At 49.6% G+C, this 15,901-nt stretch overlaps 1 protein-coding gene across 3 annotated transcripts; it reads right to left on the bottom strand.

Annotated features, from left to right (window-relative positions):
- Positions 1 to 243: 243 nt before the first annotated feature.
- Positions 244 to 14,769, bottom strand: DELE1 (DAP3 binding cell death enhancer 1). 3 transcript variants are annotated; one of them, XM_022589963.3, is made up of 13 exons: positions 14,089 to 14,766; positions 13,265 to 13,379; positions 13,046 to 13,163; positions 10,866 to 11,013; positions 9,738 to 9,899; positions 9,407 to 9,495; positions 9,208 to 9,304; positions 6,204 to 6,346; positions 5,205 to 5,363; positions 5,019 to 5,111; positions 2,728 to 2,887; positions 1,738 to 1,977; positions 244 to 835 (listed from the first exon to the last, which is right to left on the bottom strand). In XM_022589963.3, exons 1-12 carry the CDS (start codon positions 14,117 to 14,119, stop codon positions 1,739 to 1,741), a joined length of 1,554 nt encoding a protein of 517 aa, XP_022445671.1. In that variant the 5' UTR covers positions 14,120 to 14,766; the 3' UTR covers positions 244 to 835; position 1,738. The 3 variants fall into 3 exon arrangements, with proteins under 3 accessions (XP_022445671.1, XP_022445674.1, XP_022445672.1); XM_022589964.2 differs by having other exon boundaries at positions 811 to 924; positions 14,089 to 14,769; XM_022589966.2 differs by lacking the exon at positions 5,019 to 5,111 and having other exon boundaries at positions 14,089 to 14,767.
- Between the last annotated feature and the right edge of the window lie 1,132 nt (positions 14,770 to 15,901).

Below are 15,901 nucleotides of genomic sequence, written 5' to 3'. Positions count from 1 at the left end.
CATCTCTGCTATTGAACTTGGGCTAACATCCAGAAGCCGGGGAACAGCTATGCACAAATTCAGTAATTGGAATCATTAGCGTTGACTCAGAAATCATTTTTTGCTATGTCTCTCTCTCGGAGAAGCTTTTAAGACCCTTTAAATTGGTTAATGGAGAGTTTAGAGATAAGGATGGAGCCTCGGCTTTCTGCTTCCCCTGCCCGTCTCCCTGGCTTTCCCCAACATACGCAAGGGCGAGAGTGATGAGATAATCCAGTATCAGTTTTATTAAACTCCCATCCATTTCTGGCACAAACCTTTCACAAAAGAGGATCTCAAAATCTACACTCTCCCGCTCCAAGACTCCAAGGGCCCAATTGCCATTTACCCCCTCGTATCGGCAGGATGACAGTAACGCTTTCACCTAAAATTACAGTGAGAACTGTGCAAAAGAGCCCTGGGCCAGGAGTTGGGAGGCTGGGGTCCTTGTCCTGGGCTGGTGACTCATAAATCCAGGTAACCATGGGCGTCACTCTGGCTCCTCAGGCCTAAGTGAGCACCAACGTCCTTTCCGCAGTGAAATGCCCTACATCAGCCCTGGAGGGTAGGAGGGCAGACACTGCTGCCCTTGGTCTACAATTGAGGAAGCAACACAGCAAGTCAGGCCACTGCTTCAAGGTGACGTGGCCAGAACCTGGATCTTTACACACTTTCTTCTTCTGTACTGTGCTGGGCAGGTACTTAAGGTTCTTTGGGAAGGCGGGTGAACATCTGGCCTCTTTTCTGGGATTCAAGTTGTGGTATCTCTCTGAGAACTCGCAGGCTCCATCTCTAGGGCTGAGTGAAGTGTGAAGGTCTGAAAAAGTCAAGCAGCTACATCAGGCATTTAGACACCAAACTCCTTCCTTCCAAATCAAAGGTGAAATGGAGACAGTCGGGAATCCACTGGGGATGAACAAAAGCGGACGTCATTCAGCGTTTCCTGAGTTTTAGGCATTCATGAAACCACCCCATGACTTCTGCCACCTCTCTGGATCTGTGCTCCCCTTTACGCAATGTCACAACGTTTTTTCTCTACTTGATTCATTATTTTTAATATCTGTGACACTATGACATGCTAATCGCGTTTTTATAATATATATTAATATACAAACACTAAAATTAAAAAATATTAGTTTGAATACTACCTAAAATCCTCTGGTGAAGCACTGGAGGCACACACATCAGATGCTGGCAAAAAATGACGTGGTCTAAGCCTGAGGAAATCGAAGACTGGCAAGGGGGACGGGAAGGGATTTGCTCCAAGGCAAAGGCTACGGCGAGGACCAGGGTCCCTGGACCCTTCCGTAAAGTTTTTCACAGGTCGCTGAACGAATCTTTTTTATGCGCAGAACAGAAATGACTGTGAATGGGGAATTCCCTGGCAGTCCAGTGGTTAGGGCTTGGCGCTTTCACTACTGAGGCCGCTGGTTCAATCCCTGGTTGGGGAACTAAGATCCTCACAAGCCGTGTGGCGTGGCCAAAAAATGAATGTGTCCACTGCCCATTTGTGAGGCTGAGGCTACCAACTAGGGGAAATGGTCAAAGTCATTTATTAGCCATGCACTTGAAATTGCTTGGGAACCTGAGCCCCCATGGAATTTCTACTCTGTAAAGGGATACTGACACCCTGTCTTTTTTGCTGCCATCCCATCTCCTCCCTGCCCGCCCCTCCCCCCAGCACCAGTGAGAGGTACCGGTGACTGCATTTTATCTCACCTTAGCCAAAACCCAGTCTGACGAGACTCCTTTCCAAGGGGTAGGGGTGTGGGAGAACAGCCCTGCTGGGGGATCCGGGGCTGGCTCTGAGACGAGCGCTTCTATAGAGGAGGCCAAGGTTCCCTGTGCTCGAGGCATGTGGCAGGCACGAGGCTCCTGCCAGCAAGGTGTTCAGGCTGCAGAGGGAGGGGCTGGAAAACGACTTCAATCCTCTCACTGCCAGGTCGCTGGGCCCCGGGGCTGCGAGGAGAGGCGAGAGCAACTCTTAACTCAGGCTGTGTTCTTAGACTCCTACTTTGGAGCAGGGGCTTCTTAAAGGACTTGGTTCCCCTGGCACTACTAACCCAGGTCAGCCCGAATGAGTCAGGAGTGAGCAGGGCTCCCAGAGCCCTAGATGGTAAGTCAGGGCACGGAGGCAGCCTTGGGATGGTGTCTCTCCTGACAAGTCATTGGAGTGACTACCATTTATTCAACACCTACTGTGTGCCAGGCTGTGCTAAGCCCTTTGCTGTCATCTCATTTAATCTCAGTGCGGTGGCTTCTCTTGTTGTGGAGCACGGGCTCTAGGCACATGGGCTCAGTAGTTGTGGCTCGTGGGCTCTAGAGCGCAGGCTCGGTAGTTGTGGCGCACGGGCTTTGTTGCTCCGCAGCATGTGGGATCTTCCCGGACCAGGGCTCAAACCCGTGTCCCCCGCATTGGCGGGCAGATGCTTAACCACTGCGCCACCACGGAAGTCCCATCTCATTTAATCTTTACAATCTAATGAGTTTTCAGAGGTGAAGAAACAGAGGTGCAAAGACATACAGGCCAAGTTCAGGAATAGAGCAGGGGTTAAAACTCAGGTTTGATTTGTCTGACTCAAAAAGCTGTGCTCGTTCCCACCAATGGAGCAGAAGTAACAAAGAGACCAAAGGCTACTGCCACCCCCTTCTCTGTCACAGGGTACTGAGCTCGGGGAGGCACCTGCTGGCTTTGACTCTCATCTGTACCTGCTGCCTCCATGGAAAAGAGGGTCCGCAGCCTCTCCTGGGCAGGTGCATTCCCCAGAGCTGCTGACTGCTGGTAGCATCTCACAGCCTCTCCCAGATTCCTCTGCACACCAAGGCCCTTCTCATAGCAAATTCCCAAGTGGTACCTGCTCTGTGAATCCTAAAGGAGAAGACGGACAGACACACAAATGCCCACGCATGCAGGACTGAAGAACTGAAACGCTGGGGCAGGAGGAAGGTGCAGCAGTCAGCAGGCCGGTGCTTCACCCCTGCAGGGTCAGGCCCAGCTGCAACCCTCCCTGGACCAAGGGATCTCAACTGTGAAGAGCCAGAGGCCCAGAACAGAGGACACAGGGATCCCTCCACCCAGGGAGCTTCCGGCCAGAGCAGCGTGGAGGCTTCTCGTGCTGAAAGTGTGCAGAAGTGAAGGCTGCGGGAAGCACTTGGCCCTGCTCTGGGAGCCCAGGGAGTTGGGCTCCTATGTTATCCTGAAAGAGCCAGGAGCAAGGGTGGAGGCTGGGCTTCCGAAGGCCCTGAATGCCTTCCTGATCTCTACCCAGAGAGCTACAAAGCATACATTACAGAGAACATGTTTCTCCTCCTTTGAAACGTTAAAAGGCTAATCTCTTTGTCCCTGGCTCTGGATCCTCTCCCCTCTCACTGAGAATTAGGCTCCTGGGAGAGGCAGTATCAGGTAGGGAGTAGGAGCCCAATCTCTATAGCCAGACGCCTGGGTTCCAATCTTGGCTCCACCACTTACCAGCTGTGTAACCTCAGGCATCATATTCTGTGTCTCTGTGCCTCAGTTTCCTCATCTGTAAAGTAGGCATAATAAGAGCACCTACCTTATTACCCTGTCGTGAGGATTAAATGTGTCAATATGTGGAAAGTGCTTAGATTAGTGTTATTATTTTCACACCTTTAGTTGCCCACATCATTCATCTCTCCCTCTCTGTAATGAACATTTTCATTATATTCAATCTCCCAACCATGGTTCTATTTCTCGTCTACCCTCTAAAGAGTTTCTGTAACATGTAGGTCAAAGTCTATGTAATAAATATGGTGGACTCATGGCTACAGGCCAGCGTAGGACAGTTAGGCCAAAACACCCATGCTGTTATGTGTGTGTTAACAACATCCCTTTGTGCACTTCTCCTGGCGTGCTGGGTGACTAATGCCAGCCAGGGTGCCCCCAGGCTTGTCCCACACATGGTCACACAACCCACTGAGCGCAAGGAAGACCCTGGGGCTCTTTCATAGAAAGACAGGCACAGAGGCAGGTACTGTTTGATGACATTGGTCCCCTTTTGACGGCTACTGCAGATACTTTGGACAACATAGAGTGAAAAAGGAGAAGTATTCTGATGCCCAAGAGTTCAATAACACTATCACTGTGTTGGCCAGGAAGTAAAGAGAAGCAGCAGCCCCTATGCTGGGAAATTCTAGTACATGGCCACTGCTGGCTTTAACCCAGGGCTCCTGGTCCTTTAAGATACAACTCAAAAAATATACTGGTCAAAGACACTTGAGGATACAGCAAACCCACAGATGCCTTTTCAGTAATTCACAGTGACATAAAGCTCTGAGATTTCCTGCATTAAAGATACCTGTTTAACAAAGTATTTCCCAAACCCATCTGACCATTTTTCCCTCGTATGATTTATAAACGTTCCATGGAACTAATGCTCTGTGGAACAAACTCCATGCTGCCTGGATGCCAACCCCTAGGTGACAGACGACCAGACGTCCTCTACCCCCCCCAAACTGCTCAATGTCTTCACCTCACGCGTCTTCTGGCTTCCCTGGACTAAGCCACTTGTGATGACGCACCTTCCACGTGTACACTTTACAAAGCACTTTCACACTTATTATCTCAGATTTTGATCCTCACGACAACCCCGTGAAGTGGTAGACAGGTCAGGCAGGCATTAGTATCCCAATCTTAGAGATGAGGAAAACAAGAAGTGACCAGCCCAGTAGTATGCTAGTAAATTTTTAACAACCAGCTCTCCAAGGGAAAAAGCCCTGTTTTGTAGCATTTGGCAATTCTGTGGTGCTAATGCTCTCCCCATAGCTGATTTCAGGCTAACAACAATTCTCGCAGGCTGGTACAAGCCAGTGCCAGCACACCACTGGACCTGTCCAAGGGGCACACAGTAAGTCAGCAAGAGTTAAGGCTTGAAGCCAGCCCAATGCTCTTATCAACCGTCTCCTAGGCACGGTACCAGTTCCAAAATCCCTTCCTTTATCAGACTTGATCCCCATCATGCCTGGATATGGACACCTCATACCCCATTGTTGGCTGCAAGCCAAAGATATTTCACGGCTCTCTGCTCGTCCAGGTATGCCTCCTTGGTGAAGAGCACCCCGAGAAAAGCTTGGGCCTGTGGTCAAGGAGGAAGGAAAAAGGTATCTTGGTCACTGCCAGGCCCCACCTGCCCCAAGTGTCCAGGAGTGACCCCACCAATGGCACTCACCTCTCTCAAGCCTGAGTCTGCAGCATGCTTCAGCATGGACACTGCCCTCTGCTGCTCAGGGTCCCACGAGGAGGCTGGATCCTGCAGCAGGCACCTGGCATAGCGGTACTGAGCCAGGTTGTGGCCCTGGCTGGCAGCCAGCTGGTAGTAAAAGGCTGCCTGGGGCAAAGGCAGAAACACCCAGTCAACTGGTAACTCTGTACACTGCCTTTTTATGGAGTGAAGTGTTTAATTAAATAACACATAATCATTATAGATTAGTCAGAAAATACAGAGAAGCCAAAAATAGAAACAAAATTCCAAGAAATCCTGCCTCCTAAAGATCATTCTCTGTTAACATTTTAGTGTACAATCTTGCAAATTTCTTCCCCCCCGGTACTGTATGTATTAACATATATACACAAATATGTTAATATACACTCACACACATATATAAATGTGTGTGTGTATGTGTGTGTGTGTAGGAAGAAAGGGAGAGAGAGAAAACTACACTCACTGTTTTTTGTAACCTATTTTGTAACCTATTCTTTTTCATTTAACAATACACCATGAATATCTTTCCCTGCAAATAAATATAGATCTAGCATATCATTTTTAAGGCCCACATAGATGTTATTAACCAATTCTCTGTTGAAGGAACTTCAAGTTTCTTCCCATTTTTTGGCCATCGTATACAATTCTAAGAAACTGTTATATATAAATTCTTATATATAACATCTATGCATACTTATCCTACTTTTTAGAATTAATTGATCCATTCATCAAGGTAACGTTCTAGGTCGTGAGGATACAGCTGCAAAGAAGAAAGACAAGGTCCCCGGCCTTCCTGTGTTTTGAGTCTAAATTCCTAGAAGCTGGAGACTTCTTTCTTAGTTTTCCCTCCAGGCTGGAAGAGAGAAGCTGGACTTTCCCAAGCCCTGCCCACTGCTCATTTCTGGAGGTCACTCTGGGCGGTGCAGCACAGGCCATGGGCCTGGGGGCAGGGAGGAAGTGTAGTACCTTGCCGAGGTCCCTGGGGGTGCCTCTGCCGTGCTCGTGACACAAGCCCACATTGTACTGCGCTTTGCTGTAGCCACGGTCTGCTGCTTTCTGGAAGTAAGAAAAGGCTGCCATGTAGTCTCCATCCCTCATGTTCTCTGTCCCTGTAAGAAAGCACTAGCCGTAAACATAGCTTCCTCTGTGAACTTCCCCACATTCTTAGTCAGATACCCACATGCTCCTTCCTTTCTTTTCGTTTCTTTTTAGACACTTCGCATGCACTTCCATCCTCTGAATATTTCACTGGTTTGCCATAGGTATCAGTGGGTTCTGCCCTCCTGTACACCATCCTCCTCTTGGTAACAACATCCTAATTTCCCTTTGGGAACAGCCCTTCCCCCCAGTGCTGTCAATCAGTGTGCCTGCCCTCTTCCCAACCAATGAGACCCTCTCTCAGGAATCTGAATCTTGATCTGGCTGCAACAGGAAAGAAAACAGCTTCCGCAGGTTTATTCTGATGGCAGCACTCTGAAGACGCTGTTTCTCAGTTACTGCTGCATGCATCCCTGGAGTCTCTCTGATTCCTGTTCTTTCTGAGGCTTGGCAAGTCACTAGATCCCAACAGATTCCTTTTGTGCTTAGGTTAGCCAAAGTGGTTTTAGGCTGCTTGTAACCAACATAACATAACTGATTCAGCTGACACTGTCAATCTTGCTTTATGAGGACACTGTGAGAGAATATAAGAAAGAGAGCCCAGCTCCAAAGCCCATGTTCTCTTTATCATCCAAACGAAAAGGAAAACAGGGAAGGGGCTGAGCACAGCCTACTCTAAACTCTAAGCCTTTGCTCAAGCTGTTTCTCCTGCCTGGGATACCTTTTTCTGCCTCTATCATCAGACCTTCCCAACCTGTTTCTGCTCTAGAATCTTCAGACCACACTCAGGCTTTAAACACTCTTTCAGCACTTACTTCACACACAAGCCTTTTTCTAGGAACTGAACTGTTTCAAGAGTACAAGCCCTGTCTCCTCAATTAGACTGTAAAATCCTGGAGGCAGAAGCAGAAAAAGAATGTAGAAGAAATAACTTTGCATAGGGTGAAAGCTCTATACAAATGCAAAATATGATTATGGCTTATGCTCCCTTTGTGTTCTGCCACAGTGCTTAGCACTTGCTGAATAAATGAATATGCATATGAAGGAAGGAATGGGCAAGAAAATTCGCAGAAGGCTGTCTGCCCATGAAACATCACAAAAAGCCAATGAGGCAGAAGCCGGGTTCCATTCGGCCAGCAGTGAATGAGTCACCTCCTGGCTGCCTGAAAACTCACTGTCAAGGGTTCACAGAGCCCTCTGTCCTTGAGGAGAAGACTTGAGAGGGCACAGGATCCCACCCTGTCCCCATCCCCCACACCGGATCCTCTGCCTCTAACCTAAACCAAGTCACCATCATGTTTTGCTTAGCCATCAGTAACAGTTCCAATCTAGTCTCCTGTTTCCCCTCTGGCATTCCTATGACCTGCGTCTGTCTACACAGCAGGCAGAGAGATCTTTGGAAAAGTAAATCAGATCACATGACTACCCCCACTTCCTGCTCCAGCGTAAAACACTCCAATGGCTTCCTGGCTCGCTTAGAAGCACCACACGCCACCACGGCTCAGAAGGCCTGATCTGATCTGGCCCCTGCCTGCTTCTCTGACTTCATCTCTTTCTACTCTCCTGGTGATCGCTAAACTACAACCACGCTCACCCTTTTCTTTGTTCCTTTAACAAACAAAACTCAATCCTGCCTCAGGACCTTTGCACTTGCTGTTCCCTTTACTTGGAAAGCTTTCTCCAGATGGAAACAAGACTGGCTTGTTTTTGTCAGTCCGGTCAAGGATCTTTCCAACCACGAGGCCTTCCAAATCAAAGCTGCTCCTTGCCCAAGTCACTAATGCATACCCCTGTTTAATTTTCTCCATAACATTTATCACTATCTGAAATTCTCTTTGTTTTTTTTTGTTTTTTTTTTTTTGCGGTATGCGGGCCTCTCACTGTTGTGGCCTCTCCCGTTGCAGAGCACAGGCTCCGGACGCGCAGGCTCAGCGGCCACGGCTCCGCGGCATGTGGGATCTTCCCGGACCAGGGCACGAACCCCTGTCCCCTGCATCAGCAGGCGGACTCTCAACCACTGTGCCATCAGGGAAGCCCTGAAATTCCCTTTTTTATTTGTTTACCAGTTTGTTGTTTTTCTCTCCTTCAACTCACATGGAAGCTCCATGAGAGTAAGGACTTTGTCTTGTGAATCACTGTACCCCCAACACCTAAACTAAGCCCTAACCAAAGGTGAATGCTTAATACATTTGCACTGAATGAATCCTAGCCTCTCACTCACTTGCCCACTAGAGTCCCGGAGATGCTGCTGGCAGTCTGGGTCTCCACATGAGAAGGCCTGAAAGAAGCCAAGTCACTGCAGAGAATAGCACAAATGGTGGAGAGGAATCTGGAGTCTCCAGATGTGGGTAAGGGAGGGCACTTGAGGGCCTGCTCCAAATCTCAGGAGCCTGTTCTTGCCTAAGTGCGGCAGAAAATTCAAGGTGTCATTCAAGATTTATTTTCTCCTTCTTACACAGTAACCGAATTTTCAGGTAAGCACATGGTCATTCAGCTAAGGACTCTATTTTCCAGGCTCCTCTCTGACTAGGTAAGGCCGTGAGCCTTCATTCTGGACAATGATTTGTGTAACTTTTAGGTTGGGGAGGAGTGGTCCTTTAGTTTTCCCACCTTTCCCTTCTAGCTAGCTAGAATTTGGATATGAGCCAAACTGAACCTTGAGATGGGAGCCCATTTTAAGAAGGGCAGAACCATTTGACTGAGAATAGGTCCCTGACACCACTGTGCCACCATGCCAGACTTGGTCGACCTACCTGGGAGAAAATAAACTGTCTCTTATGTAAACCACTCCCTGCCCTGACTCTACTTGACCTACCGCATACCCTTTCCATTTTCCCATCCGCCCTCCTTGAGACAGGGTCCACCCAGTTACCCAGGAAGTTGAAAGCGATGGAAACACTGAGCTGGAAGAGCTGCTGAATGGAAGTCATGGCCTCCTCGAGGGAAAGACTTTTTGATTTATCTTGTTCCTGGGGAAGAAACATAAAGACTCATCGTGGGACAGTTCACTGGGATTGCCACCTGTCTAGGGGAATGTTACGGGGATCCAGGTGGCCAAATCTGGACAATACCTGCTTTTCGCCAGTGGGCTGAGGCTGGGCTGGCTTTTCCTTGGACTTGAAGCTACTGCTGGCATGCAGGAAGCCGGCGTCACTGGGATCTGCAAGGGAAAAGGCAAAGAAGGAAGGTGTTAGTTCTCCTTTTCTCTCACTCCCCCAGTCCACAGAGCCCTCCATCCAGCACCACTGCCAGGAACCAAAATCATTCCAAATTGCCCCAGAAAGCATGGGGGCTCACAGGAATGACAATTCCCCAATGTGGCATATGTGACAACAAATGTCCACCTGCCCAACTCCCCACCCCACCACCGCCTTCTGCTGATTTTAGGAGGCGGGACCATACCTTCCTCAGAGGCACCCTGAAGACCAGTTGTTCTCAAGGAGCTGGGTGAAGAGAGGCTCTCAGGCCAAGTGGAGGGTTCTTCCTGGCCCAGCCTGAGTTCCCTGAGGCCAGTGTGCCTGGGAGCCGGGCTATCAGGGCTGGGCAGAATGTGTCTCCGCAGTGCTGGAAAGAGCCGGTGAGAGCGGTCACATCAGAAGGGGATAGGTTCAGCCTGCTGGGGCTGACTGAGCCCTCCCTGAGGCTTCGCGGACCAAAGGAAGAATCTAGAAACTCCTGAGACATGTCCTTCACATGCCTCCTCCTCCATTTCCTTGGCTGGCTTCCCTCCGCAGGGGTGGAGAGGGGCCCACATTTACGCTGATCCCCACACCCCAAGCATAAATCGCTCCTTGGCTTGAATTCTTCCAGTCGCAGGGAGGGATCTCCTTTATTCACTGTTCTAGCCCCAGCACTTAGCACTTAGTTTGATGGTTAATATTGATTATGATTATAATCATAATACTAAGGGCAAGAACTTAAACCACTACTTACTGAGCACATACTACATGCCAGGCACTGTTCTAAGTCCTCGGCATGTATTAACTCATTTAGTCCTTCCAAGAAACCTGTGGGGGTGGGTTTTATTATTTCCCCATTCTATAGGTGAAGAAACTGAGGCACAGGGAAGTTAAAAGTGACTCATCCAGGGACACCAAACTAGTATCAGCAGTTCTGGGCTTGAACCGTGACAATGTGACTCCAGAGCCTTAATCACTATGCTGCATTGCCTCTGTACCATGGCACATGATAGCCATTCAATAAAGATTCACTTATTGATGAATGACTGACCAGAGAATGACCTAACTGGCTGAGGAGTAGGCAGGAAGCCACTCCTAGGATCTAAAATAACCTGGACCCCTGCGGGGCTCTGTCAATGGAAGGGGAGGGGAGGACATGGGAGGGGCCTGGAGGACAGGCGTGGCCCACATGCCGGGTGGACAGACCTTCCTCCCATTCCTCTTCCTCTGACTGCAGATAGGAGAGGCAAGGAGCTGCTGACGGCTCTTTTCCTGAGGTGTGTCCAGAGATGCTTCCTGGCCCAGAGAAACTCCCAGCCCAGCTCTCCTGTCCCCGGGACTGAGAACTCACAGGAGCGCGGGTGCCTCAAGGGAGATGAGAGGAAACGGTCCAGAGGACTGCGCCAAAAGCAGCGCTCCGCTTGCCGAGGTCCTGCTGGCAGGGACGCCTGGAAGTGGATCTGCCTTGCCAGCTGCAGGGCCAGCACGGCCAGGGTGCCCTGAGGAAGACAGCACTTCAGGGGACACAGCTCTCCACCAGTCAACTCCTTCAGTCTCCGCCTACATCTCCAACATCACTTCCTCGAGAAATCCTTCCTGACTCCTGGCTGTAGCCGCTCCCCCACTGCACACTCTCGTAAGCACCCGAACTTCCCCCATGGAGCCCTGATCACACTGGCACTTAAACAGCCATCTCTACAATTATTCATCAAGGTCTGTCTCTCCTGTTAGTCTCTAAGCACCACGAGGGAGGAACCATGTCTGTTTTGCTCACCTATGTATCCCCAGCGCCTAGCAGAGCACTAAGATACAGCACTAATAAATACATGCTGAATAAACGCCTGAGCGAGTGACTGAATAAACAAAATCTAAGCAGGCAAAAAGATAACATGGCAAGTTTGGGCTTGGGCACACGTGCAGCCAAATGCAGACGGGTCAGAGTTCCCCATCAGGCTCCCTCCTTCTCTAGCCTGGCACAACTCCTCCCCCACCCCAAAGCCACCCCACCACACACATTCACAGCTACAGGCTTGTCGTGGGTGTCTCTTCTCCAACAGGTCTGCAGAAGACCTAAGCTAGCTCCTAGCCCAGTGACTGCTTGGTTTTCCCTGTCCCTTCCTGTGTTATGCACGAGAAAAGACACCCAAATACTTATTTGTTGCAACAGGCACTGTATACAATGGCAAACAAGACAGACCCAGTCTCTGCCCTCATGGAGTTCATACCTTCACTGAGGGAGAAAGACGACATCCAAGTACACAGAGAAATAATATAACTACAAATTATGCTAAATGCCGCTAAGGAAACAAATCAAGAGTTTACACAGGGCATAAAAGGGACTCCTGACAAGACAGGAGTAGAGGAAAGCCTGTCTGTAGAAGTGATGTGTGTGCTGAGACCTGAAGGAAGAGAAGGTCCCAGCAATGTCAATAACAGGGACGTGTATCCATATCACTGGAGATAAGCTTGTGCTCAGGCCCTTTCACATAGGCAGTAGTGACAGAGCTGAGGGATGGCATCAGGACCCCTGAGATGCAGACCCAGTTTTAGAAGGACTCACTATAGGATTGCCCTAGGGTTCATATCTTTGACAAAATGGAAAAACACATCCCTCTCCAGGGTGTGTTATGCCCCTAGGCCATAGCTCCCCAGAGAGAAGTGTCCCTGGCATGGAGACATTCCAGTCTCAGCTCTGCTGATGACAACAAGTTACAGATGAGGCAACTGAGGCTCAGAGAGGTCAAGCCACTTGCCCAAAGTACGCAGCATGAAAGTGAGAGGGATGAGAAGTGATGGAGACAAGTGTGACGTGAGTGCCAACTTCATTTAGAATATCTTATAAGCAGAACCTAAGAGGCAAAGATTCTGCCTTGTTAGACCTCGTGTTACTGAGCCTCTGCCTTTATACATCAGATTTAACAAATATTTACTGAGCGACGATCATGGGTCGGGATATGTACTATGTGCTTTTACAAGCCATACTAGGTATAGCAACCAAGCTGTAGAGCATAGTAGCTAAGAGCACGAGCTCCAGAGTAAAATCTGGTTCCTCTACTGAATAGCTGTGTGACCTTAAGAGTGTTACCTAAAGTTTCAGAGCCTGAGTTTTCTCATCTATAAAATAGAGATTATATTTCCTCTGCAAGATTTTGTAAGGATTAAATAAGATGATATATATAGATACATTAATACATTAAAAGTTAGCTATTTAGTATTATTTAATTATAAGATTCAGGAAGGCAAGAATCATATCTACCTTGTTCTCTGCTACGTCCCTAGTACTTAGCAAAAAATGCCTGGCTCAAAGAAAGTGTTAAATAAATGTTTACTGAATGAAAGGAGGAATATATACATGGGGAGCAGGGGGAAAGGGAGTAGCAATATCTCCCCAAATATGCTCCAATGCCATGAGTTACTCAAATTTTGAGTGTGGCCACAATGATGCCCTAGCTCTTGTTTCTAGGCTATACTTCCATACAGGATCATTCTCATCCACACTGAAGGACAAGGACAGGACTGGGGAAGCCTTACCCATGATATGGCATCCCACAATGTGTTCCGGGAGTCACGGGCAGACATCCACTGGAAGGCAGCCTTCCATCCATGGGACCTTGGGCCCTTGCTTGTGCCTGGGCCATGGTGGCCAGACCTAGAAGATGTAAGATATAACAGAGGCTATCAAGTTCTGTCCTAAGTGGGAGTAGAGGGAGGCTAGGGGAGCACATGGGTGACGGAATGGCAGTCTTTCACCTGTCGAAACTGGGCACAGGGACCAGCAGGTTGGAGGAGGTAGCCTGAGGCCCATCTGGGCTGGTGGACTTGGAGGTCACCCCACGGAGGCCAGGTCCCAGCAGACGGGGAAGAGCTGTGCAGAGCAAGGATCAGTCACTTTGATATGAGCAGGACTGAGGCAACAGTGGCCCCACCAATCTTCCCTCTGACCCTTGACAGAGCCCCACGCCAGGAACCCAGGAAACACTGGCACCTGCTTCTACAGAGGTTCTTAAACAAGGATACATACACGTGGGGATCTTTTGCTTAGTACAGAATCCAGCGTGCCACCCCAGAACCAAATAAACTAGGATCATTCAGGGTTGAGCATCAATATTTCGAAAAAGCTCCCCGGGTGATTCTGACGCCCTCCTAGGGCTGACAACCACTGTTCTAAAATGACCAGACATTCATACACAAACTCTCGCTCAATGTTTGTAGCTCTTTGTCTCTAAATCGCGCCTCTTTTCATTGGCTCCGCCTACCCCATTGGCCCCGCCTACTGCACTGGCCTCTACTCCTCTTTCATGAACTCCGCCCACCATCTCCGGGTACTTGGCTCCTTCCCCTTCCAATGGCTCCACCCATCTCCTTGGCTCTAAGTTCCACCCTCTTCCTACTAGCCGCGCCCACACCTCAAATTCGAACGGCCCCTTGACTCAGAGTGCAGCGCGGCCCCTAACGACCCCGCCTCTCTTCCGCTCTAACACCGCCCACTATTGCTTTGGCTCAGTCCTCCGGCCCGCCCCCTCCTCAGTTCCAAGTCTCAGCTGCCGCAAGACCCGCGGCCGAAGGCCCCTTACCTCGGCCCAGGAGTCCCGGGAGCCGCCACATGTCGTCGCCAACACCATAGAGCTCGCAGCCGAAAGAGCGCGGCCAAACCCCGGGACGGCGGCTAGAGTGGCCTGTGTGGCGCCCTCGGAGTGGCCGAGTCCCCAAGGAAGCTCACCGCCAGCCAATTAGAAGGGGGCCCAGCCGGAAGGACGGCGCTCAGCGAAAGGAAGTGGGAGGTGTAGGCGTACTGGGGCTAGCGGGGAGGTGAACTTCAACAAGGGCAAGGGGATGTGGGCCCGGCCTCCGGTGGAAGAGCTGTCATTTGCTGCCCGCATAAGAATGGGGGGGTGTCGTGCAGAGGAGGAGGGTCGCAGGGGGCGAAGCTGAACCGCCTCAGAAGAAGGACCATTGAGAAGCGGGGCGAGAGCGGCCTCGGTGGTGCCAGACGACCTTGCAGACACCGTGGAGACTCGAGGGGGAACAATCTTCCCCAGGCCCCGATGCTAGAGGAGGTGGGAGACACCAGGCCCAGTGGGTGGAGGAGAGGAACCTTAGGGTCCGACGGAGGAAACCAGTAGTACGAGCTTTCCGCCCAAGGCCATCTGCTTGGAGTTGCCCGACTGGGTAGGCGATGAAAACTGCGAGTGGGGTTCCGATTCGGGGGCATCCAGCTCTGGCTCCAGCTTTGTCTCACCATGTAGCCTCGGGCCGAGCCCTTCCCTTGTCTGGGCCTCCGTCTGCCCAGTAATAGGGTCAGATGGAGTGAGCTCGACTGGTCCTTCCTGATTTGACAAGAACAACTTGAATTGCTGCTTTCAAAATACCAAAGAGGATACTGGCCCCTTCCCCGCCCCCACGCCTGTTAATCAGAGCTCTCCTCTTCAGACCCAGCCAGAGTTATCTGTGTATTCTTTTGTTGGGCAAAGACTCGGTCCTCTTTCCCCACACCTGAATCCGTGAAATAAAGGAGCTCAAAATCAAATATAAGTTGCTTACACTTTCTCCCTCCTCCTTTCTCCCAGGTAGTGACTTCTGGTTTGATGGAAGTCTCTATCTGGGGTAAAAGAGTACTGGAGGTACCTACTTTTAGACCCAGGCATGTGTATGACAGTGGTATTAATTTGTTCAGCAATTTTTGAGCCATATGTCAGCCAGCATCCTAGAATCTGGGAAGACCGAGGAGTAAAGAGCATTTGTAGCCTCCAGGAAGACATGATCCAGTGTTTTAAGAGTGGCCTCTGGAGTCCCACAAACGGTTTGAATCCCAGCATTTGCAGCCTCCAGGAAGACATGGTCCAGTGTTTTAAGAGTGGCCTCTGGAGTCCCACAAATGGTTTGAATGGTTTCTTACTTCCTGTTATGTATTCTTGGTCAGTTTACTTAACCACTTTAAGCCTCAGGTTCTTGATCTATAAAATAGGAAAACGGATACCTCATGCAATTGTTGTGAGGCTTAAACAACACCTTTAAACTGTTTAGCATAGTTCCCGGCACATAGTAAGAGCCTAATGAATGTAAGTTGCTATTAATGGCAGTGGTAGAGGAGGTGAGTATGCAAAAGGCATAGATATGTTCCAGTAGAAGCAAGAGCACTGGGTTATGGGATATCATGGAAGGATTCAGAAAAGTAGTTGCATTTGAGTTGGACCTTTAAATTTGAGTAAGAATTCACCAGGTGGAGAAGGGAGAAAGGTATTGCAAGCAGAAGAAGCAATAAACAAAGGCCCAGAAATGTGAATATTGGGAAACTTCAGAAATACCCTTGGCTTTGGGATTTGGGGCAGCCACCTTTCACATTCCTTGTGTTATTGTGTCAAAATAAAATAACAAGCATGCTGGTTC

Source organism: Delphinapterus leucas, chromosome 3, assembly GCF_059928025.1.
Source record: "Delphinapterus leucas isolate spDelLeu-1000000601 "Yukka" chromosome 3, BTC_Dleu_Yukka2, whole genome shotgun sequence".
Classification (NCBI taxonomy): Eukaryota; Metazoa; Chordata; class Mammalia; order Artiodactyla; family Monodontidae; genus Delphinapterus; species Delphinapterus leucas.
The sequence above is the reverse complement of the archived record's forward strand: the minus strand, read 5'-3'. Positions and strand labels throughout refer to the sequence as shown.